Source organism: Cupressus sempervirens, chromosome 10 (assembly GCF_028749045.1).
Source record: "Cupressus sempervirens isolate cs-2001-9-10 chromosome 10, ASM2874904v1, whole genome shotgun sequence".
In the NCBI taxonomy this organism is placed as follows: Eukaryota; Viridiplantae; Streptophyta; class Pinopsida; order Cupressales; family Cupressaceae; genus Cupressus; species Cupressus sempervirens.
This window is the reverse complement of record NC_143127.1, coordinates 14,948,353-14,975,382: the sequence shown is the minus strand read 5'-3', so window position 1 is coordinate 14,975,382 and position 27,030 is coordinate 14,948,353. Positions and strand designations below refer to the sequence as shown.

The window sequence follows — 27,030 nt, the reverse complement described above, 5'->3', positions numbered from 1 at the left end:
CTGCCATCTAAGCAATCTAGATCTAAGTGCCAACAATCTCCAACATTGCTTCCAATCTCAACAAGTTTTTCTAATTTACAATAGATGAATTCAAATATGCATCACACTAATGAGAATTACTTGCTATGTTTCTTGTATGAATTATGTTTTCTTCCAAATTGCTCTATCTATATTGTCCACACCCTCATTTTGTCTACTCAACACTAAGACCTATCAAACATATTAGCATCATTTACTTTGTTCAATTGCATAACCAATCACATTTTCTTTCAAATTTGTGTTTATTCCTTATGTGCATCCTTTTTATTTATTTAATCTATAGTTGAAATTCTATTGTCTTTGTTTTGTCCACAGTAGTGGAATATTATGCACGAGATACCAAAAATTTATGAGTACTGATTTTTATTAGCACTTTCTCCTTTCAATTAAATTGTAAACATAATTATAAAGATACATGAAAATGACTTAGATTCGAAGGTTCTTTATCACCTTATCCTAGCAATATTTACATGTGATATAATGACAAGAGTTAATTTTGTATCTATGTATCTACATTAGAACGGTAAAAAATAATCTAAGACTCAAAATAAATTTTCAAAATAGAAGCCGAGATAAAAGGCTGAAATGATATAATGACACAATTTCTTGAGATGATATGATATGATGACCATTTTTAAAATAGAAATATATTACACAACATATTACCAATAAAAGTGTTCCAATGAAAATGATCCCCAAAACATTAAAAAATGAATATATAATTTTCACATCGGAATGAAAAATATCTGATCATGACAAACCCCACTAAGGAGAGCTCATATACCTAGTTGATAGTCATGACATTGTTGAATTGATCTTTGTAGATATTTGTGCTGTTTATGGTCCCCGGAAATGTAATTTTAAACAAAAAGTAGATGGAATCATTGCTTTTAAATTCTCCAAGTTAGGGCTGGATTTGAAGGCATTTTTGTCACCGTCAACCGACGTAGAGAATAGGAATTTGAAGAAATTTCAAGACACAGAATAGAGAAAATGGACGCTTCTTATGGCGGAAAGGTAGGGAATATATTTATGTTGCGTTACATGTACGCTGCATGCTTTTACTTTACTATTCTTTCCTCGGCATAACATTTTCAATAGAAGCCAAGAAGTACGATTAATTGATTTATCTGAATGTTTATATATGTTTATAGTTGCAACAAGTGATAGAAATAAATATTGCAGTGCTTAATACATTCCTGCAGCCATCCACGTCCAAAACTACAGGCTCTCTATTCCATGGCAGGTCAGAGAGAAGAATCACTCAGTATTTATTTAAATGATTTACATATCTGTCTGTGTATATAGTTTGTTATCTGAAAAAGAAAAGAACCGTGTTGTATAGAAATGGAGAATTACATTGGACTGTTACGAGTGCGTGTAATAGAAGGTAAGAATCTGTTGAAGAGGGATTTCATCAGCAGTGATCCTTATGTTATCATTAGGCTTGGCAATCAAGTAAGTTACTTCCTCTATATTGCTTCCTTTTTCTTTTTGTTAAAACAAATATAAATTTTTATTAAATATTTGTTTATATTGGTCGTAAGGATTTTCTAGTGTTGTGATTTTTCATTTGTATTGAAGGTTATTGTTATTGTTAGTAAGTGTTGTTGGTGGTTGTGACCGTCAAGGCTCAAACCTTCTATTGAGTCATTGCAGTTACAAGGTTGTGTCTATGTGATTGTGGGTTCAGCTTCATCTTTCATAACTTATCTTTAGAACTCATAAGAATGTGTGTTTCTAACCATTTTTGTTGTCAATGATGAAAAAGAGAATCGATATGTGAATTACATAGTTAGTCACAATTGGTAGAGATGTAGCAAATGATAACAAAAGATAATAGATTTCTGAATTGCATAGTTGCAAGCTAGGATTCATATAGATGCTTGTCTATAAAGATCTTTGTTATAGAGAATAAGGAAATAGAATTAAATTGTAAATACTATATATAGTACAAAGAAAATACCACTAAAAGGACACGTATAGTTTTTCACATAATATAATCATATTTGTAGCTTTGAATATTTTTTATACAGAAATTATTATTTGTTACATTTTAGGAGAAAATCATAATTCTGTTGAATGTAGATATTATTCATGTGAAGGATCTAGCTTTATATAAATGTGTATATTGATTATAATGTCTTTTTAAAAATCATAAATTAGAATCCCTTTCTTCATATGTATAAGAAATGTTTAATTAGAGATAATTTATGAGTTTGATTGTGTGCCCATTCGTCCATCACACACAATCTAAGCCAAAAATTATATCCAATCAACTAATATAAAGTACTAAATTAAAAACTAAGGTAATTAATTTTATTTTATTTTTGGCAAAAGTGGACAAGCCACTAAATATATATAAAAATAATAAACTGGTTCTAAAAAGCTCAACCAGGAAAGAACCAGCAAGAAAACCTGGAAACATCGCTTATATACATATTTACAGAAAGTTATTTGTCAATATTTACAAATTAAATCGACAAAAATAGCTCATTTAAACAAAATGTTCCCATCATTTTCTGAAACTATATCAAAATGAGCTAATTCAAAAAAGCACCTCAAGATTTTATAGAAAAGGCGATGCTCGATTCAAAAATATATATTTAACTTTTCAATATTCTAATTTATAGATTATATATTAATTTTCATTTTTTATATGAAATATTCTATCAATTAATAACTCATATTTTTTCTTATATATTTTATTTAGGAATACATTTAGAATAACCATGCTAGTAAATATTTTGTATTAAGAGCTTGAATAGTCTTTTTGTTGTAGATGGTGAAAACAAATACAATAAAGAGGTCTCTTGATCCGGTTTGGAATGATGAACTAACAATTGGTGTTCCGTCTTCAACTCCAAAACTTGAAGTGGTATGATATCTCAAACATTGACTTTCCTAGTAATAGTAGATAAGTTAAATGTTTATGTGTTTTGATTTTTATCAGTAAAATAATTATCCAAACAAGATTTACTTCTAAACCTCATATAATTGTTTTCCTTTCATTTGTTTATAGTTTTACAATTTTTTTATCATATTGTTAAAGATATGTAGATAGATTCATAACCTTGAGAACATATAAAAAAATAAAATCCAAATTTTGATATGATTGATTATTGTTTTACATACTATAAAGGAGAGTATCAAAAAATTCTAATTGATGGGATTTAAGATTAAGTCTATTTGAAAAAATTGAATGATGCTTATTCTTAAAAACATGATAAAAGGTTTAGAAAAAATAATAATAATAGGTACATGTGTGGTTCATCAACATATGTAAGTGAGAAACAATTAAAATTAGAGGATATAAAATAATGAAATTAATCTCTTACTAAACATTGGTTACAATTCTATGAAGACAAGTTAGTTATCCTATTAAGTTACCACCTAGGAGAAGATGACTCATTAGGAGGAGGATTATGGAGTTTCCAACTATCTTGAGATGTATGAGCAAGTAACATGAGTACTTTTTAGCCTAGAATTGGGGGAGAAAATAATAATCCTAGATCTATCAATGTGGAATCTTTCTCTAAGTGAATATAGAATATTTTCTTAAGTGAGTCAAGATTCAAAAATAGGATGGGAGGATAAAATATAATTATATTGATGTATTGTCAACAAAGAGAAAAAGAAGATACAGTCTCATACACAATAACACTAGATATGTTAACTAGGGAAACCCTTGGTCAGAGGAAAAACCCCGATGGGGATGGTACCCACAAAATGATGTACTAATATAAATGTTCCTTGTAAGAGGATCGACTCTTTTAGGAGCCAATGAAATACATTCAATACATATTAGTCCCTATTAGGATACTTTGGATACCTATTAGGAATTTCCAACCCTATTAGGAGTTGTAGAAGGTAGAAGGACCCACTATCCAAGCATCTTTATGGAAAAGACCACTGAACTCATTGTCAAACCGGCCTCTCTATTATTCCTTGTTGAATATTAGAAATGAATAACTTGAACTCCTCTATCCTCTTGACTAGATTAATCCTCTTTTGATCTCAATAACAAATCACCAACTTTATATCCAAATAATCCCTTGGATCGCTTACATGCATTCACCAAATTTTCATATCACTTGCACAATTCACACTTGCACTTATCTATCACACACTTCACAACAAGGAAAATAATTTTCCTTTATACTATATCCTCAAAAAAATTTCTTGAGTTAGCCCTGAGGCTTTCCTAATTACTTATAATAGGACCTTTTTAAGGTAAATAATTATTTTAATATTATAAAACACTATTGGCTCATAGTCTTTATATCTTTTCACATGCATGACATATGATCTTGTGTATTGCTGATGTCACCATCAGGTTGTCTAAGTTATCACTGTCCAAATTTGCACATCAAGATTCTATCCCTATTAAGAGATATAATCCAAACATTAGAAATCACTTAACATATACTCTATATGTACACCATCCACTGTAATTTATGAATATCTTCCTCATGTCTTTGACTCTCTCTACATGCTCTTTTCCATAGAATCAAGACACAATTTATAGAACACTTCCTCAATTGTGCTTGACCTTATCATCAATACATAGTTTGTTTAACCTTGTTCCTTGTTTTCTACTCTACCAGTGTTTACAAAAATAATACTATGTTTACATCAATGAAAAACATAATCATGAATACAATATGTCAATTATAAATAGTCCCTCCAATGCTTAGCATACTCCCCCAAATTAAGGAATACCATCAGAATTCATGCTAATAGTCTCCCTCTTTGGCATTGATAGAAACATAGATTAAAAACATCTAGGTTCCAAGAATACTTAATCAAACTTTAATGATACATGTTGTTCTCTTCTTTTCAAAACCTCTTCATCAATCAAATCTGAAACTCATAGGAACATTGCTCTTTCAGTTCTTTTTCAATCTTAGGATCGACATTAATTGTTCACACTTCTCTCCTATTGATATAACTCAAATTTTCTCCCTATTGACATCAATAAATACATGAACAATTCTCCCTCGCACATGCATCTCCCACATACCACTAGAAGATGTTAATATGTACTTTCTCTCCCCTATTGTGCTATAGGAATTTTTTCATGGATACTTCTTCCCCATTGACATCAATGACAAAGGCTTTAATATGTTAATCATCTTCTCAAATTCTTCAACAAGATTAAGTGCCCAAAGACACTATTCTATAGCAATTACCAAGAGTTCTTGATGACTATTCTCATCTTAGATACTTCCCCATTAAAGAAACATCAATATTAATTATGGATAAACAATAGTAATTTATACCATTGGATTGATGCATTGTTTATTCATAAGTAGATAGGGGCACAACCCCAAGCATACCTCGCAATTCTCAAATGTATCTTTAGCTAATGGATTCATAAAGATAGCTACAATCTGGTCTTTTTTATTCATGTAATCTAATATGATCTCTTTCTCTGCAATTTTTTCTATCAAAACATGATACTTAATAGATATATTCTTAGTAACTTGCTGCTCTTCATCTTCTTCTTCATCATCATCATCATGATGCAACTTGAGCTTTTTCCTATATTTTGTAGGTCTTCTTGTGAATATTGCAAGGGAGAAATTTTTAGCCCTTGTGATTATAACCTTCCCCTTTTTCTTAGGAGGCTCTTCTTCTTTAGGTTCTTCTTCTCTTTCCTCTTCTTCAACATCATCTTCCTTGCCTTTTGTTAGTAGGAGAGGGGAACTAGATTTCTTGTTCTCTTTCAGAATCTTCTCTACGTGTTTTCTTCCTCTCTTCATGGCTTGAGGAAGCTTGATTTACAAAGAAATCTTGGGCTTAACTTCTTCATAAGTACCAAAGAATGGTGCCTTGGGGTCCACTAGCTCATTGACAAGAGATTCAATTATGTCTCTTGTATCATCAATATTCACCTCATATTCAAGAGGTTTCACCCATGATATCCTTGGCCTTACTACCTATATATGGACCTTGTCATAGTCCACAAGAAAATAAATGTATTTTTCATAGTCATCAACTAAATATTTTGGGATTCTGAATCTACTCTATATTCTCTCCTTGAATGTCTCAGAATATGCATCCATGATGCTCTTAAAATTTTCTGTCGTGTCAACTATGAACTCATTTATCTGATATATAATAGGTATATCCTTCTTCCATGCCACAGTGCCTTTGGAAGGGAAAAAGCCTTTGAACATAAAAGAATAGCTAGGTTAAGAGTGATTCAAACTTACAAGGATTTTTCTTTGATGACCAAATGCTCTCCAATTTTTTTTCTATGTTAATTGAGTTGCAACTTGGAAAGGTTGAAAGATAGGTTTTTTTTTACCACTTTGTATGCTATAGCTTCACAAGGGACATTGTTCAATATGCTTGAACTATAGATTTTGTGAAAAATAACATGTATCCCAAATTTTATTTCCATATTAGTGACTCAATTTAACTTCATATTCTACAAGAGTTTTCTTTGCAAGTTTGACCTAACCTAGGGTTTTGTTAGTTTTCACCTTTTTGGGCATAGGTAACCCTATAATTATATGAATCGTCTTCTTTGTCATCTGAATTGCTTGATCAAGCCATAGGTGCATATCGTGGACTTGACTAAGAATAGACCTAATCCATTTTCCTTGAAATTCCCTCGACATGTGTAGGATATGGGTTGAAGCCTTTGCTTCCAAATGTTTGTGCTCTAGTTTTAAACTTTTATTCACACATAGTTCTTCATGTGCCTAGTTTAGCTCCAGGGTTCCTAATTCCTAGATTGAAAAATGATAAAATAAATGTATATCATGATTTAGGAGGGATTTGAGATTGATCTCCAACTAGGTCAAGTTCTTCTACAACTGTTGGACTCAATTCAAATGTTGGGGCTTTACAATCAATTCCTTAGACCAACATTTCTAGACCTTTCTTCACTTTTCTACTAGAAGATGCCATTACACTCAATGATGCTTCAAATGTAGGAATAAACTTTGAAAAATCTTCTCTGAATTCATAAGAAGCTCAAAGATACTCTTTGCTCTTTTCTCTAAAAATTCTTGGTGAAATAGTAACCTTTGATTTCTTCCTTTCAACAAAATTCTATCTTTAAATCTCCATTAATGCATCGTAAAATAGTTAGCTCAGTGACAGGTTTTCCAACTTAGCTAAGTCTTCAACACTCAAAAGATACCTTCAACTTAGTAAGCTCAAGCTTGGTTAAGTCTCTAAATTTTGTAGAGTCTCCAACTCATTACTGCACCCAAACTCAGTTATGTTATGCAACCTGAGTTTTCTCAGTAAGCTTTGTGACCCAAACTTTCTAGGTAAGGTCTAAGACATCACTTCAACTATCATCTTAACCTAGTGATCCTAGTACATCTAAAATACGGATATGGATCTTCCTACTTGTTGAATGGAACTAATATGAGATGTTTCTTTTGAATCATAGTTCCACTGATCTCCATGTCTAACTAGCTTGAAATGTCTGAGTTACCAACTCATTGACTTGGGTGTCAATATTTTTAGGACTTTGATATGTATTCTTTGGAGATTTCTTTACCCATTTCTTCCTCATTTTTGTTAGCCTTTTCTTTCTTCTCATCTTCAACTTTAACACAATTCATATAGTTTTTATCTAGATGTCTAAGTTTTGTACATACAAAAAATCTCTTTGTAGGGTCTCTCTTCCTCATGTGATGTTTTGTGCAATTGGCTCCAATATGACCATGCTCACCATAATAGTGATATCTGCACCATATGTTTTAATCCCAATGAAAAATAGATTTCATAATTTTTTTAGGTAAATTCCATTTCTTGGTCTTGCATTCTAAAGATTTATGTCCTTATTTATTGCAATTGAAACACTTTCCTTCAAACTTAGGTTTCTCTATGTATTCACTTGCTCTATGTCTTGGTTTGTTACAACTATAACATTTTATAGTAAAATTTTATTTTCCATTTCTCCAAGACTTTTTTGATGTATGCCCTATTTTTTTGCAATGATTAAAAGTAGGCCTTTTGTTTTTTTGAGCTCCTTATTGAGATGATTCATCTTCATCTTTATAGCCTAATCCTTCTTTACCTTTGTGTCTAAATTGAGTTTTCTTGTCCAATTGATTTATGGTTTCTTGGGATTTCATTTTCGTCTCATTGGTTTACTTCTCTACAATGAGGTCATTCTGTAATCCTTCATTCTTTATCCTCAAGTTGATAAGCTCTTGATTTGCATCATTGATTTGGTCAATCAGGTCTACTTGCTAAAGAGATAGTTTATGAATTTCATTGTCCTTTTCTTATATCTTTTAGATTAGCAATATTTTCTCTTCTTTGGTTTTTTCCTTTTATTCCATATCTTCACACATTTTGATTGATTGAATTTCTTGTTCTCTTCTCAATTTTATGACTTCTTCATGAAGAGTAAGATTCTTTTCAAGTAGATCTTTGATTGCTACATCATCTTCATCTAAATTTCTATCATCGCAAATTTCTTCAATTCTTTCATCAATGTAGAAATTTTCATTCATCTGTGTTGCTAGGTCTTTTCTTCTTTTCAAGGATTGGGAGAGTTGTTCCTTCATTTTCTCGAATTGTTCCATGGCTAATTTTAGATCCAACTTTTTATTCTCAATAGCTTTCTCCATTCTATATACTTCCATTGCCTCTAATCTTTTCTCAAGTTGCTAAATTTTTTATGTGAGAACCAAAAGCTTTGATACCAATTGTTGGAAATGTAGTATAGACTAGGTGACTGGGGGAGGAGGGGGTTGAATCAAGAACCAATAAAACTTATGCTTGAATTCACCAATTAAACCTTCACAATATAATGTAGTCTAATTGCATGCATGAAAGACTGAAATAAATAAAACATTCATAACACTTGACACAACACTTGGTAACACAAAAAAATTCCAAATAGAAATTAAAATTAGGGTGGGGATGGTACCCACAAGCTTTATTACAATAGTATAAAGTTATCTTGTTAAAGCTTACAATTGATCACTTATGGTGATCTTCCCTATTAGAAGCAATAAGGACTATTACGTCCACCTTGTGAAAGGATTTACAACATACAATGAAGTATGCACTCAGTTAGGAGATTTGGAAAGGACTGTTAGGTTCAGCTTGTTAGAGGATTTTATTGATGCACCTATTAGGATGAATCAATGGCTGATCTCTAATCTACAACTCAGTTTTCTGAATGAGATTCCTTTGAAATACAATGATCACTATGCTATGATATATAAGACTCTACTTTTCCTTATACTACTTGTACCTTTCTTCTAATTTTCACTCATGCTTCTTCTTAATTTTTATACTTTTATGCTTTGGATATGATAAGATGTATCACATATATACCAATCCAATAAATTACCTTCTGGAGTTAGCTACAACACCAAATACAATAATCTTCACTAAGTTGACTTACTACTATAACTTAGGTTTAGAAGACCACTCAGGTGATATTATGACAATCAACAACATTGTTAACTGGGAAAGCTCTAGCATTCATTTGACATTGGTGCATGGTCCATATTGATCACTCTAGAGTAGTTCAAACTTAGTTTGCACTTGGTAACTTGGTGAATACTAAAGAAGTTGGTAGATGCTAAAAGGATTGATTGACACTATAGGTTGGTCAACACTACCTTCATTCTACTTCATTAACACTGCTAACTCGATATATACTGATAAGCTCAATTAATACTATAGAGCTTGGTTCACACTACTTTCTCCATGGTTTTCACTAATAAGCTCAATAGATTGTGAAGCTCAATAGACTCTGTATCACTCAGTATACACTACTAGCTATATGAGAATCTTGGTAGAAACTTTAGAGCTTAGTAGATATGTAGACAATCAAGCTAATTAAGTGTTTAGTCCCTAACTGACAAATTATTTGACCATAAGGTCAACAATACCAATAGGATTTCAATTTTCCAAACCAAACCTTTTCAAAAAGTCTTTCAATTACTTAGCTTGTTAAAAGAAAATACCATCATTATTCTGTACAATTTGTGAACCCAAGAAAAACTTCATCTCACCAATCATACTCATCTCAAACTCATTCTTTATTTTATCAACAAATTTATCACTTGCTTCATCATTGTCTCCAAATATTATGTCATTAACAAATACTAAAATGATAAACAACTCATTATCAATTTCTTTCAAATATAAGTTACTATCTACTGTACCTTTATCAAATCCTAACTTTTCTAAATATTTGTCCAATCTTGCATAAAAAGTTCTAGGTGCTTTCTTTAGACTATACAATGCTTTTTTCAATCTACATGTTATATCCTTTTCTTCTATCAAAGGAAATTCTTTATTTTTCTCAATGTAGACTTCTTCTTCAAGCTCTCCATTTAGAAACAATGACTTTACATCCATTTGATACACTTTAAACTTCTTGTTGCATAGGCCAAGAATATTCTTAGTGCTTCAATTTTTGCAACAAGGGAAATTTTTTTCTCATATTCTATGCCTTCTTGATATGAATATCCTTTTCATACTAGTCTTTCTTTATTCCTTCCAGGTTCACCTTATTCATTTCTCTTATTTTTGAATACACATTTAGTTCCTATAACATTCTTGTCTTTTTGTCTAGGAACTAATTCCCATGTCTCATTCTTCATAATATGATCTAGTTCTTCCTTCATTGTGTGAATCCAATGATTAACATTGCATGCCTCATCTACACTTTTTAGTTCAACTTGACAAATAAAAAATAATTCCCCATGTACTTTGTTTCTTGTCATAACTCCTTTGTCTTTGCTTCCAATAATCTGATTCTCAGGATGATTCTTTGTCCAATTCTTGTTCTATGTAGGAGTTATTGTTACAAGTCTTACTTCTTCTCTAGGTTATTAACAAAAGTGTTACAAGCCTTTGGATCAACAAAATTTATTAAAGCTATCTCTTCTATTACTTCCTCTTCCTCAACCAAATAAAATTATTTATCACTGTCATTCAAGAATCTTTCCATACTTGCTTTAAATTCTTCATCATTGTTAGAAAGTGAATCCTTTATATTCCTTCCTCTCTTAGGACACTAAGATAAAAATTGACCAACATCTTTACATGTCCAACAAATGAAAAAATTTCATACCTTCTAACTCTTTTTTCATAAGTAGAATAATTCCTTCTTTGATCTTATTTTCTCCTTTAGTAGTTGTGCTTGCATTAGGGTGTTTAATCTTTTGTATGAAATAAAAATATTATGGATTTGGAAACTCAATCTTCTATTCTATACATAATTTTGATATATCACCAAGGAACTCCATCTTCTAAATATGAAAACTAACTCCATCAGACTGTGGTCTTTCTTTTCTGAAGTGACCTTCCATTGATCTCCTTATGTTGTTAATAGTTTTATTCAAGGACCTAATGCTCTGATACCAATTGTTAGAAAGTAAAGTCCAACAAAATAACTCCAGTGGGGATGGTACTCACAAAATGAAGTACTAATATAAATGTTCCTTGTGAGAAGATGGACTTTGTTAAGAGCCAATAAAATAAATTTAGTACATATTAGTCCCTGTTAGGAGACTTTGAATTCCTATTAGGAGATTCCAACCCTATTAGGAGTTGTACCAACCCTTTAAGGATTTTTCGAAGGCAAAAGGACCCATTGTCCAAACAAATTCAAGGGAAAGATCATCAAACTCATTGTCCAATTGGTCTCTATATTATTCCTTGTACAATAATAGAAATGAATAACTTTAAATCCTCTATCCTCTTAGCTTGACCAATCCTCTTCTAATCTCAATACCAGATCACCAAATTTGCATCCAAATAATCCCTTGGATCACTTACACTCATTCACCAAACTCACATACCACTTGCTCAATTTGCACTTGCACTTATCTATCACACACTTCACAATAAGGAAAATAACCATCCTTTATACCATATCCTCAAAATAAATCATTAAGTTGGCCTTGAGGCTTTTCTAATTAATTATAGTAGGACCTCTTTAAGATAAACAATTATTTTACAATTATATAACACTTTCAGCTCATAGTCTTCACATATTTTTACATGTGTGACATCTAAACTTGCACATTTGTTGAATCACCATTAGGTTGTTTACTATCACTATCCAAATTTTCACATCAAGATTCTATCCCTGTTAAGAGATATAATCCAAACATCAAAAATCACTTAATAGATACTCTATATATACACTATCCACTATAATTTATGAATATCTTCCTCATGCCTTCGACTCTCTATAAGTTCTTTGTTCATAGAATCGGGACACAATATAGAACACTTCCTCAATTGTGCTTGACCTTATCATCAATACATAGTTTGTATGACCTTACTCTCTATTTGTTATTCTGATAGTCTTTATAGAAACAATATTATATTGAAATCAATGAAAAACATAGTCATGAATACAATATATCAATCATAAACAATCTCTCCAATGCTTAGGATACTCCCCCAAAGGAATACCATCATTCTTCATGCTAACGCTACCATCATCTTCTTTCATATGCTTAGATCTATAAATAAAGAGGTAAGTAGATGAAATTTTTAATTAAAAAAGAAATGATACTTTAAAAATAAAATAAAAGTAAAACTATTTATGTCTTTTCCAAGATAAAAAAATAGAATCTCAAAATGATTTTAAATTTTAGTAATGTAATATTCTATGAGTTACATCCCCATATTTAACAAATTTTCAAAAGAAAAGTACTCAAATAAAAGTAGAGAAGAGATTATGGATCCACTTCTATGAATTAAATGAGTGCAAGTGCAATCAATAAAAGGATTTTGGAAGACTTCATTTTGTGACAAAATAGACATTTAAAATGAGCATATCTAGTTATAAGAAGTCTTTCAATCAAAATCCCATATAAAATCAACACCAAATGAAGTGGTCAATTTTTTGCTCAGGTGTAAAATAATTCATTCTAATCCTAGAAATCCATGTGGAGAACATGTATTTATTTTTTTTGACCAATGATTTTAAAGTTTTCTTTATCATCACTCATGTGATATATTAATCCAATTGGTATATGTGTTAAACTTGGATTCTATGTAAGTTAATTTAGTTGATCTCATCTTTCTTATATTGATACAAAAATACCTATTATGAAAAGGTGATTTAGTAAAAATCTGTCATATCACTATAAAGAGTGTTTGTTTTGTCAAAAGCCTCCTAATATAATTAAATTTGGGGAAGATGAAGGGTGCTCCCCTTAATACCACCACAAAAAATAGAACTAGAGGATAACAAAAATTGAAAAAATGAAAAATGGCCTTCTTATTATTGCCACAAATGCAAAATTATAGACTTACAATATGCAAACCTACATGGGCACCTTCCTTACAATAGTATGCAAGACAAAGCTATGACTATCACCCAAAACTTCCCTATAAAACCTATGAGCCTTCTCTACATAGGTACTTCTTACCACTGAAGAAGGTCTAGACACTAAGCCCTAATCCTTGAGGCTGAGAGAACTCATATTATCTCATTTTATTATACTTTATTACATAAGATCAAATCAAGGCAATTCACAAATTATATTTTTGGATGGGTCATAACTAGAAAGCCATTAACTTGATGGACTATTATACCTCATTTTGAAATCCTTGACTAGTAATCTACAGTGGTTGATTGTGTATGCATCCATCAACTTGTAAGAATTATCTCATTTTATTACACTTTATTACATAAGATCAAATCAAGGCAATTCACAAATTATATTTTTGGATGGGTCCACTTCTAGAGAACATAACTAGCAAACCGTTAACTTTATGGACTATTATACCTCATTTTGAAAACCTTAACTAGAAATCTACAGTGGTTGATCACGTATGCATCCATCAACTTGTAAGAATTATCTCATTTTATTACACTTTATTACATAAGATCAAATCAAGGCAATTCACAAATTATATTTTTGGATGGGTCCACTTCTAAAGAACATAACTAGCAAACCATTAACTTGATGGACTATTATACCTCATTTTGAAATCCTTGACTAGTAATCTATAGTGGTTGATCATGTATGCATCCATCAACTTGTAATAATTTTCCTTAGGGAAAAATCACCCAATATCAAGAAGCTCAACAACTCGCACAATATATACCAATATAGTATGATCAAATAAGAATATTAAATTCAATTGATGTACAAGTACACTAGGAGCACCTATATATAAAAGCCTCTAGAATGCTTCTAGAATGTCTAGGAATTAGCAATATGATAAGCCTCACAACCAAGCACGTGTCCACCAAGAGTGGATTATCCTCCATTGAGCACAAGAGTTAGTGCAATGATGAGAGGATAAGCCTACAAAGGTGTGTCATGTAGAATTATGTTGTAGACACTATATGCTTAATTAAGAGTGTGAACAACTGTTTTGTCAACATGACAACTCAGTTGATTATGCAAACTCCAGTGTTGTTAACACCATGTGCTAAAATAGAGTTTCTTACTCCTATGTTGTCAATAAGAAAACTCATATGAGTATGCATACTTCTAGGTATCTAACCTAATAAATAATAAAATAATGCATTTATCCTAAGTAAACTTAAGTAAAGTGTAAATAATAATTATTTACACTAACACCCCCCCTTAAGTGCAACTTAGGGGAATGCACTTAAGCTCACAAAAGCTATGATGAAATGCATAATGGGTCCTAGCTACTAGGCCATGTTTGGTACCCAAGTACAAATGCAATGAAATATCTCTACAAATGCAGAGAGAGGGAAAACCTCATGGGAAAAACCTTCCTCCAAAAAGAGAGATATGTATGATATAGAAGAGAAGGATCATGTGAACACACCTTGGTGAAAAATCCTACACCCCCAAGAGATCTCACAAATGAATATACTTGACCTCCATGAAGGGCTTGGTGAAGATGTTGACTACTTGCTACTTAGTAGGAAAATACTGCAATGTGATGACTTGCTCATGAATCGACTCTCTGATGTAGTGCATATGAACCCCAATATGTTTGGTGTGCTGATGTTGCATTGGATGTTTTGAGATTTCAATAGCACTATGGTTATCAAAATGGATGACTATGGGTTTAGGTATATTGAAACCAAACTCCTTTAGAATTTTTTGCAACCAAATAGCTTTTTTTGTTGCAATCACAACTCCTCAATACTCAACCTTAGTTGATGAGAAAGCAATGATTTTACTCTGCAGCCAAATGGGGTTGGAACCAAGATGAAACATATATTCTAAAGTAGATTGGTAAGAATCAAGGTCCCCTGCATAGTCCAAGTCTATATATCCCACTAACTAAAGTCTTGTACTAGCTGCATAGTGTATCCCATGTGTATGTGTACCCTAGATATAGTGCAAGATTCATTTGGATGCCTTCTAATGAAGTTTATGTGGATCTTACATGAAGTGAGAAACCATGCCAACTACAAATGAGATTTCATGGCATGTATGTGTCAAGTAGATGAGGCTTCCAACCAACTATCTATACAAAGTCACATCAACAAGTGGAGTGGAACACTTTGTTTATAACTCAACACCTGAAAGAAAGGGAGTAAGTGCAGAATTGTAATCACTCATGCAAAAATGAGCAAGAAGATCAAGAGCATACTTGGGTTGTGATAATGTAATACTTGATGAAGACTAATGTATCTCAATACCAAGGAAGTAGTTATACCTTGAACAAGTCTAAAGCTACAAAGGTCTTAGTGTATCTCAGCCCAAAAGACTTGATCAAGAGACTTGTTTTGTAGCATGCAAGTGGTCATCTCTTTGAGTGTTCTATTTTTCCTTTTAGGAACACCAACTTTCTATGGCATATAAGGTATTAAATGTTGAAGGTCAATTCCCTCTTGAATGCAAAAGTATATTAGTCTTGAGTTTACATACTCCCCCATATTATTTGTTCAAAGAACTTCGATAGCTTTTTTTGACTGGTTTTCCACTTGAGCCTTGAAGCTGAGAAATTTTTGAAACACTTAACTCTTATGAGCCATGATGAAAACCCAAATAAAGTGAGAGTAGTCATCTATGAAGGTGAGTACATAGCGAGACTTGCCAAATTATGGCACTAGAAATGGGCCCATCACATCACTATGAGCCAATTCAAGAACACATTGTGCTCTCCAAGACTTCCTCTTTTCATACAATTTTTTTGGATGGCTTCCAAGTGAACAACCTGAACAAAACACCTTCTAAAAATTGGACTTGAGGTAGACCATTAACTATTTTCTTGCTACTAAGCTGCTAATGATATCTATAGTTTAGATGTCCAAATCTCTCATGCCACAATTTTCTTTCTACATTTGAATGTAATAACAAGGCTTGTGCATTTGATTTTGGCACAAAGGAAGAGAAAGTGTAAAGCCTTGAACCATAATTGGCTTCACCTATTGCAATCATAGATTCATCCTTGATGCATTTCAGTACCACTAAATCATGAAGAAATTCAACCTTATTTCCATCTCCATAGTGAGTCATTTGGTAGAATGAAAGAAGGTTGGAGGTAAGATTAGGAACATATAGAACATCCTTGAACACTCCATTGTCCATCTCAAATTCACCTTTACCTTCAACTTCCACCTTAGTATCAACTCCTACAAATATGTTTGGTACCTTTGAATGTGTCATGGAAGAAAAGTCTCTTTGACGCACCCATATGATGTGTGGCACCTGAATCAATGATCCATTCTCCCTGACTAACAGTGTTGGTGAGTAAAGCATGCCCTTTGCCCTTAGAATCTAAAGATGAAGATCATTTCTCCTTATAAGCATTAGGTAATGGAATGTTGTGTTTCTTCATGATGTTCTTCAACTCATCAATCTACTTGTGATAACACTAATCTTCATCATGACCCATCTTCTTACAATGGGCACACTTTTTCTTCTCCTCGATAGTGTCCCCCTTTTTTTTTGTATTAGGAGAAGACCTACCTTGTTGATTTGATGTTGGTGTTGTCTTTTCTATATCCTATTATTTTTTATTCTTCCACTTCTTCTTTTTGTCCTTTCCTTTGTTCGAACTTTGACCAACTGAATTTTGATAAACCTCATTATTAGCCACCAATTCCTTAGACTTTGAAGACTTGAGAATCCTCATTATTGTTAACTTAGTTTGTTCATCCTCTAATAGCTAAGCATAATCATCAAAAGTGATTTTCTTATAGGAAGCTCCTAAGTTAGTCTTTGTGGTAGTCTTTGCAAATTTGGTATGATCATTTTTTAGATCTATGTATTTATTTTTTTAGATCTAAATTTATTTATTTTGCAATTTTTAGAATTTTAGAATTTTGTGTTTTTGGAAAAAAAATGGCCTGTTAGGCCTACAGAGATTTTAAAAATTAGGAACTAGGTGGTCAAATCCTGACCCCTGCAGGATATTTGGCAAAGTATTCTCTAAGAATCTATAATATTCTATTTAATTCACCAACAAATAGCCCATAGATCCTGATGACATCAAATATTCTAGCCAACAACATTTCCTCACAACATCTGGTGGCTCACATTTAGGTTTCATCCTTACACGTTTAGGCTTTTAAAAACCCACAGCATCTCTTACACTACGAATGTGGGACTAATCCCACTTACCATCTCTGCCATTTTTTTCCACTAACTGTCACCTTCACTAGCATTGACAATATTTTCAATGCATCTTGCTATGTTTCATCCTCCAATAGCCTTAACCACCACTAGCTGATACACCCTCTACCAACAATAGTTCACCATGAAATCCCTGCCACATGGAAACAACATGAAAGACCCATCACAACATGTTGCAATAGCATGAAAGGCCCATCACACCACACAACAACACCATGAAAGCCCCATTAGTACCATTTGGTACCACATGATGCTTGTCAGAGCTCCTAGTTAGAAAATCATACAATGGATAGCTCATCGCTCCACATGTACCATTGTACATGTCACTACAGTGACAATTCAATATTCTGGAGGTGACATGTCAGATTTTTGACATGTGGCACTACCACATAAGCTAGTCATACTTGCCATGTAGTTTGATGAGTAAGTAGATATCTTAGCCTACCATGTCAGCCTTTTGTACATTTTGTATAGCTAACATCACTAATGACATCACTGCCACATCACCCAAGGAGGAATGTTTTGCTAACATCAGCTAATCATGTCATTAAATTTGATAGTCATTTGACCATCACCACCAGACCCAATTAAAATATCATGATGGTCATTTAGATATCAAATTTAACCTCGCAGTTTGTTGATCAGACCCCTCTCCACATTCAATTTTGATTTGACAGTCCAACTTTGGGAGGCCATATCTCAATCATCCAGGCTCCAAATCAAGTGCAATTTTATTTATTTTTTTGGCTAGAATTTCCTAAAAATTTTAGTGGTGCTATTATTTTCTAGTTTTGGTGCATGGATTTGTCAAAAATTGTAGTTTTTGGTGACTATACCTATCTAATCTTGCATTTTGCTACTTCAATTGCTTCATACGGGCTCGTCTGGAATCTAAATCAGGTTCCATTTTTTTGAAAGTGAATAATTTTTTGTCTACTTTCTAGATTTGCAATTAGATTATAGGCTTGTGTGGACAAAAATATCACTTTTATAATTAGGTCCTTTTTTTACATTGTAATGCTTTGATAAAACTTCAAATTTTTTGTATATCTGAGCTATAGTGCTTTGTACCTAATTTTAACTCCAAGAGGAGTTTGTAAATAGTAAATTAGAAGTCCCCTAAGCTTTGATACCACCTAAGAATTTGGTATAGCTCTGATACCATGTAAGAATTTAGTGTAGCTCCTATGCCATGTAAGAATTTGCCTTAGGGAAAAATCACCCTAGACCAAGAAGCTCAACAACTCGCACAATATAGACCAATAGAGTATGATCAGAATAATAATATGAAATTCAATCAATATACAAACTATACACTAGGAGTGTTTGTATATAAAGGCCTCTAGAATGCTTCTAGAATGTCCAAGAGTTAGCAATATGATATGCCTCACAATCAAGTACATGTTCACCAAGAGTGGATTATCCTCCATTGAGCATAAGAGTTAGTGTGATGATGAGAGGATATGTATACAAACGTTTGTCACATAAAATTATGTTGTAGACACCATGTGCTAAAATAAAGTTGCTTACTCCTATGTTTTCAACAAGACAAATCATATGAGTATGCATACTCCTAGGTGTCTAACCTAAGAAATAATAAAATTGTGCATTTTTCCTAAGTAAAATTAAGTAAAGTGTAAAAAATAATTATTTACACTAACACAATTGAGGTTTTGCCTCATTTTGGAGCTATTTCATCCTTCATCATTGGACCTAAATTTTGGATGACCAAAATTCATACCAAAATCTATAATAACTACACTAATACATATTATATGATAATGAAACTCATCCAACAGGTTGATATGTCAAAGATGAACCTCTAGATATGAGATTAGAATAATCTAAGCACATAATATCAACTTACTAAAATTAGAAAGCTCCCTCAAATAGAAATTGTGCACATGAATATCCCTTATTGAAAACACAAAACTAGAAAATAGGAAATAGAAATATTTTTGGGTGATACAAGATTGCCCTTACACCAAGGATGCTCCTATATCAAATAGCTAGGGTAATTTGAGAAGTGAATCTATCATGTCTTAGGTAGTAAGACAAAAACCAAGCTAGATAACTTCCTCCTATGGTAGCCATGATGAATCCTCCACTGGCCTCCCTTTCCATTTGATCATATACTCTTTATATTTTTTGTTCCTTGTGCTTCTTCCCACACAACTGTCTAATATCTCCTCTATCTCCTTTGTAATTAAAGTAAATACTAGAATACTCTACTATGCTTCAACAACTTCATCGTCACCTCCTTCATAATATTTTTTCAAATATAAAATGTTTAATATTGGTAAAATATCCAATTCCACTTAAACATACCATAATATCATCCATCCATGACAATAGAAATCTATACTTTTTTATGATCTTATTGATAGATTGAGAATCTATACACATCCTCCATTCTCCATTCTTATTAGGTGCTATTACTTTTGGTACAAAAAATGGACTCAAACTCTCTTGAATCAATCCCTTTTGCAATAACTAATGAACTTGTATGTTCAACTCTTCATTCTATTCTAGTATTATTATGTGATCTACCTTGTTCAAAAAATCAGCTTCTAGAATCAAGTCCATCTAGTGACTAATCTTCCACACAAGTGGAATTCCATTAGGGACATTATCTAAGACAATATATGGAAACTCTTGCAACAAATTTGTAACTTCTGTAGGTACCTTTTTTACTTCTTCTTCAACATATTTTGGAACTATAGAGAAACACATATGCTCATGCCTCATACCCTCTAGGAACTTATGTCCATTAGAAAAACATACACTGGAAGCACTACATACCTTTTCATCTATATCTTTCAATGTCTTCAGCTTATGTTTCACTCCATCCTTTGTTAGCATGTAGGTACTTGCATGCCCATCATATACATAATGTCTATCAAACTATCATACCCTACCTATAAACATATGACATATGTCCATAGGTATGATATCAAAAAGCACCTCATCCTAGTAGCTTTCAATCATAATCTTCACTTGGCACTATTCATTGACCATGACCTTATGGTCATCTTACACCTAGCAAATACAGTATGGACATGGGTGTTTCTACCTCTTGAGATTTAACTTTTTAACCATCTCTTGTAACACTAGATTTTTAGTATTTCCCCCATCAATGATTGCATCACATTAGTTATCTTCACATGTGAACCTTGTATCAAACAAACTCCTCCTTTGATGAGGTTCATTCTTACCACTTAGCAAGATTCTTCTGTTAACTCTAACTTCTCCTCTTTTAGAATCTTTAGAATGTGATCATTTGGCATCTTCATCAACATGTACAACTCTAGCCTAGCCTTCTATTCTTCTTTTAGTCCTTCTATGGCACTGGGAACATTCAAATTCTTTATGCCCTTCTTCTCAATAGTGATGTAATGACCCTTTTTGGTCATTCATTTATTTACAACATTTACCTTTATTTGTATCCTTTTCCATATTTTTCCTAATGTTTGGCTCCTTCAAGTTACAAGCATACTATGTGAAAAAAAAAGCCTCTCTAGGTTATCAATCAAATTTGTTCAGCACAAACTCTTTATTGACTTGTTTAGTGCCGCTCAAATTTTCTTATGTAAATGGAACTGACCCTGTAGCATTGGAAGCACACTATCCTTTATATCTCATACAATTTGAAGTGAGAATGCACATCATCGATAGTTTCTTTATTACATCTTATCTTGATGCCATATCTGGGCATTTTGACTATTGCATATATTTTTGGATTAACCAAGGAGTATTTATATCATTCAGTTTGGATATCAGTGTTGATTCATGATTAGTAATGTTGTTCTTTGCTAACATTTGAAGATCCTTGTTTATTGCAAACTACTGATTGAACTATCTATTACTAACTATATATTCAAAGGTCCCCATTATTGTTCACTATCATGAACATTGTTCATTATACTCCAAATTGTATGGCTCTCTCATTTGAAAAATATGGTAATATCGTTTGATGATGTTAATGACTCTTTGCACGATGTCTGTTTGCTTTATATCCTAGAGTTTTAGATCATATTCGTGTGATATTATCAGCTTCTCAACATAATTCTTTCATTGCAAATATTTTGTGGATTAATCTCTCCTTCAAGGTCAATCATAATAGATCCTTAAATACTTATTTGGTCATGACTTGAATGTCAAGTAATGCCTACTTATCCTTGATATCAATCAACCCCATAATTATACCTTTGACAGATGAACACTTGTAGTTTTGTTCATGCATTTGGACATCAGTGACAATGTTTCCATTAGCCTTAAGGTTAATAACAATGTTGATTGTATCCACTATGGCTGAGATTTTTGATTGTCATTTTGTTGGTTATTCTTCTGGTTTATGTTTGTTGTCCCTTTTTTCTTATTGATGTTTGAGCTTCCTATTATATGTCACCAAGAGGAACTTGGTGACTCTTCATTTAGCAATCACATCTCTTCATTTTAACACCCACATCTCTTTGGTTAATGAATATCAACTTCAATAGATTGTATCTTTTCCATATCATAATCATTATCCGTAATCTAGCATCCCCCTTCTCCTTCTGATCATAAATATGGTTTCCTTTTATATCTAAAATTTGGCCCAAAGAGCCATAAGGAATAATTACACCCCTTATTGATCATAGACTTGCACCCTTTTGATATTTTGCCATGGATATACTTGTGAAGTTAGTCTACCATGGCTTCCAAATTAGATTACTTTCTTTCATTATACAAATAGTATTCTAAGGTATTATTATTATTGTTTATTTAATAATAATTATTATAAATTCTAATTATATTTTATATTAATTATTAACATTATATTGATTAATTTATTAATCAATTTATTAGTTATTAATAATGTTTATATTTGAATGTGATAATAGTTAGATATATTATCATCTTATCCATTTATAATGTAATTATAACATTATTGTTTTTATCATGTGTACAATTGATATCCATGAATCTTGATTACCTTACTAATATTATCAATCTTTTATTTATTATATTTTAATACTATTATCACATTATAATTATAATGTAATATCATACTGTATGATAATGACATTATTATTATTATTATTTTATTTATTAATAATGATTTGATCTTTAATGTTACCTTAGTAACGTATGATTATATCCATAATATATTATTATTTATTCTTTAATAATACATTATACCATTAATAATATATCAATATTTCTTTTAATATATTATAACATTAAGAAATAATTTACTTATATTACTCTAATTAGGGGACATGACAAGTGAAAACATTTTCCATACAAACCTCCTCTTCCACATCCTTTCCCTCTTCCTCTTCCTCTCTAATCACTATTATTTTGATCATGGAAAAAATTGGAATTATTTCCAACTCCTACTATTGACATCATCCTTTTTCTTCTAATCATCATTTTAGCCTCCATAAGACTGTCCACTAGATCTTCCATTGAGACCTCTTCCACTATTCTTGTGTATCAAGCTTCTTGTTCAACTTTTCTCTACTCTTAGGGAAAACTAATATGCCTCCTCAATAGTTGTAATTCAAACTAGACTCAATTCCTCCTAAATTTTTGGACTTAACCCATTAAGATAATGGGAAACTTTCTTCTTATCAACTTCTAAATGGATAGTTCTAATGAAAACTCAATATAACTCTTTGGTATACACTTGAATAGATCTTCTTGCTTGCTTTAATCCTTGCATTCTTTATAGTAGATCCAGCTTATAATCCATGAGAATGAATTGCCACTTTAGTTTATCTTTCATCTGATATCATCTAGTTATTTTTTCTTTCCCTCTCTTATTTCACACCAATTGAATATCCTGCCACCAAATCTTTGTGTGACCCTTTATTTTGTCTTCATAAATTTGACCCTATCTAGATCTTCAATCTCCTTATATTCAACATATTCTTCTAATTCATTGATCCAATCAATCAATTCATCTAAGTTAAAATTTCTTGAAAATGTGGGAACCTTTAATTTATTCTTTTTCCAAGTCTAGAATTGGCCCTAAAATTTTTTTTTTTCTTTTGGGTTCAAAATTTCCTCTTCTCCATGATCAATCTATCATTCTCCTTCTCTTTCATCCTTACTCCCATCTCTTATGGTGAGATTCATCACTCTATGCATATATTCTTCCAATGCTTTTATTTGCCTCTAGAGGGCTCAAGCCTCAGGTGTAATACCTATTGCACTATAGTCTTGTCATGGAGAAATTTTCACTCTTCTATTGAAACCCTAGTGCAAACTATCTCACAATCAATGATCTAGCCACATGCTCAACCCAAACCATAGTCTTGGTGCAAAGTACCTCCCAGTTGGTGATCTGTTTACACACTTAGGAACTCTAGCTTTAATACCACTTGATGAAGGGTGCTCCCTTAAATACCACCATAAAAAATAGAATCAGAGAAGAACACAAACTGAGAGAAAAAATATGGGCTTCTTATTATTGATTCAAATGTGGAAATACAAAATTACAATATACAAACCCACATGGGGCCCTTCCTTAAAATAAGTTACAAGACATAGTTGTGGCTATCACCTAGAACCATCCTAGTCAACCTATGTGCCTTCTTTATATAGGCACTTCTTACCACCTAGGAAGGTTCTAGACACTAAGCCCTAACCCTTGAGGCCAACCAAGCTCATATTATATCATTTCATTACACTTTATTACATAAGATTAACTTAAGACAATTTACAAATTATATTTTCATATGTATGCACTTCTAGAGACCATAACTAGAAAACTATTGACCCGATGGGTAATTATAGCCCCATTCTACAATTATTAGTTGGCAATCTATAGTGATTGATAGAATAAGAATTCATTAATAAAGGTTTTGCCTCATTTCAGAGCCATTTAGGCCTTCACAATTGGACCTAAAGTTTGGATAGATAAAAAATCATATTGAGAATTAGTAATAGCTACACTAACACATATGATATGACAATAAAACTTATCCAATAGGCTAATATGTCAAGGATGAACCTCCACATATGAGATTAGAACAATCTAAGCACATAATATCAACTTACAAAAATTAGTAAGGTCCCATAAATAGTAACTCTACACAAGAATAGCCCTTATTGAAAACAAGAAATTGGAAAGCTAGAAATAGAAATATTTTTGGCTGATGCAAGCTTGTCCTTATAGCTAGGATGCTCTTGCATTAGGGAATTATTTCCCACATAAAATTATCTAAACACACAACCTTATTAAAGAAATTATATTTCTCACCAACGAACAATGTCTCTAAATGTTCTCATCTAGTTCCATCACCTTCTTAAACTATTTATTATATTTTCATCCAACTCTTTCATATCTTGTTATTCAAATTTAGGTTGTATTAGTTTTGTGATATTGCTATTAGGATTCACCTATATTTTTTTTTTTGTCAAACTAATTGATATAGGAGCATCCTAGATATAAGAGAAATCTAGCATTGCCAAAAAATATTTCTTTTTTGTTTCTTGAATAAGAGTTGTCTTAGTGCATAATTGTTGTTTGTGGAGGCTTGATACTTACTAAGTCAATCATACAAGCTCACAATGTCCTAATATTAGAGGTGGAGGTTCATCTTGGTTATATTTGTCTTCCACTTGAGACTTACTTTCATAACATAAGCATTTGTGAAGTTATTGTAGATTTTTAGCAATAAACTTTGGTACAAAAACTTCGAGCTTAGTTTTGAAGGCCTTATAAATTTTTCATGGGCTCTGAAATGAGGGTGTCTAGAGCTTGCATCAATTAGGCTCTATAGATCATAAGTTGAGGACTCCATAATGGGGTTATAATAGCCAATCAACTCAATGGTTCACAACTTATGGTCTTCCAAAGTTGGGACACCCAAACAATTCCAAAATAAATGTCATAATTGTATTGAGCTGACTCTTTATGTAATTTTAGGGTTGATTGGCCTCAAGGGTTGGGGTTTGATGTCTAGAACCTTCTCAAGAAATGTAAAACTATTTATTTAAGGAAGGCTTGTAGGTTGTCTAGGAAAACTCTAGGTGATAGTTCATAGCTCTATCTAGTAGATTATTATAAGGAAAGTGCCTAGGTGGCTTTGCATATTGTATTTCAAAATTCTATAATTTTGCATTTACACTGATAATAAGAAGCCCATATCTTGATCTTACAATTTTTATTTATTTTTGTATTTGTGTTGTGTGTTTGTGGTATTAAGGGTAGTTCCCTTCATCACTCATTGATCCATGTTTCATGAGTAGTGGTTCATATGAAACCCTCTCTCATTATAATGAATACAACACTTAGAACTTATTGAGTCTAGGTGATTCCCACAAAGATGGAGCAATGATACTTTCTGGAAGGTTGCCCATCCCAATAGTATCCCAACTTGAGCATGATTAAAGATAGAGTTTCCCACATGGTTGAATCCACTTTTCTTGAAACCCCATTGTAAAACATTTAGTAAGTGTTATTTCTTATAAACTATTCATATCTACTACTTTTTCCAAGTATAATTTTTATTTGATGAATAGGATACATGAAAAATCTTTAAAATATATTCCTAAACAAGTTTGAAACTTAATTTTATGTATTCCAATGCTATATATTATTTTTAGATAGCCCTTTCTACTTGATTCAAAATTGTTTTTTTTTTTACAAGATATATCTGTGTAATATTTCATTAAGTGTGTGTGTGTGTGTGTGTGTGTTACATGACATTTTTTTATCTTCACTATAATATAAACTTTATTATTCAAAGAAATTAATATTAAAAATTATTTTTATAAATTCATAACTATATATCATATTTATATTTTTCATATTAATATTTCCAATTGAAAAAATATATATTTTTGTTTCATCTTCACTTAATTTTATGTCTGGAACACTTTCAAATTATATGTTTCATCTTATAGCATTAATATATTTTTGTCTTTTAATTTTTATTATTTAGTACATGTGTTATTATTACAAGTATTTACTTTCAGGAAGTCATGGATGAAGATACATTCACATCAGATGAATCATTGGGAAACATAAAGGTGGATATCAATCCTCTCATCAATATTGCGAAGCATCAACATGGAAAATTAGATAATAGAAAAAAGGAACTTGAGAAGCTTTCTTTATCTGAAAATAAGGAATTTGCTAGTGATAGTTGCATTTTCATGGAAAAGGGAAGGATTAAACAAGAACTTCATCTCAAGTTGGGGAATGCTCAGAGTGGAGAAGTTAAAATTGAACTCATATGGATTTATGTGTAAATCTTATGGGATATTGTAATAAATATTTTAACCTTATCATATGAATGAATTAAATCTACATTCTTAAAGATAAATTTATTTATTTGATAAAATAATTATATATATTTTTTAAATGTGTATGATCTCTTTATCTAAATATATTTTACATACATTATATACCACTTTTAAAATTATTAACATTTGGTAAATTATATGTATGTGTATATAT

At 31.7% G+C, this 27,030-nt stretch overlaps 1 protein-coding gene across 1 annotated transcript; it reads left to right on the top strand.

Moving 5' to 3' along the window:
* Positions 1–1,139: 1,139 nt before the first annotated feature.
* Positions 1,140–26,935, top strand: LOC149532334 (putative ADP-ribosylation factor GTPase-activating protein AGD11). Its single transcript, XM_089804562.1, has 4 exons — positions 1,140–1,285; positions 1,385–1,497; positions 2,822–2,917; positions 26,547–26,935. The coding sequence occupies exons 1-4, from the start codon at positions 1,279–1,281 to the stop codon at positions 26,820–26,822; spliced, it is 492 nt and encodes a 163-aa protein (XP_089660688.1). The 5' UTR covers positions 1,140–1,278; the 3' UTR covers positions 26,823–26,935.
* The last annotated feature ends 95 nt before the right edge of the window (positions 26,936–27,030 follow it).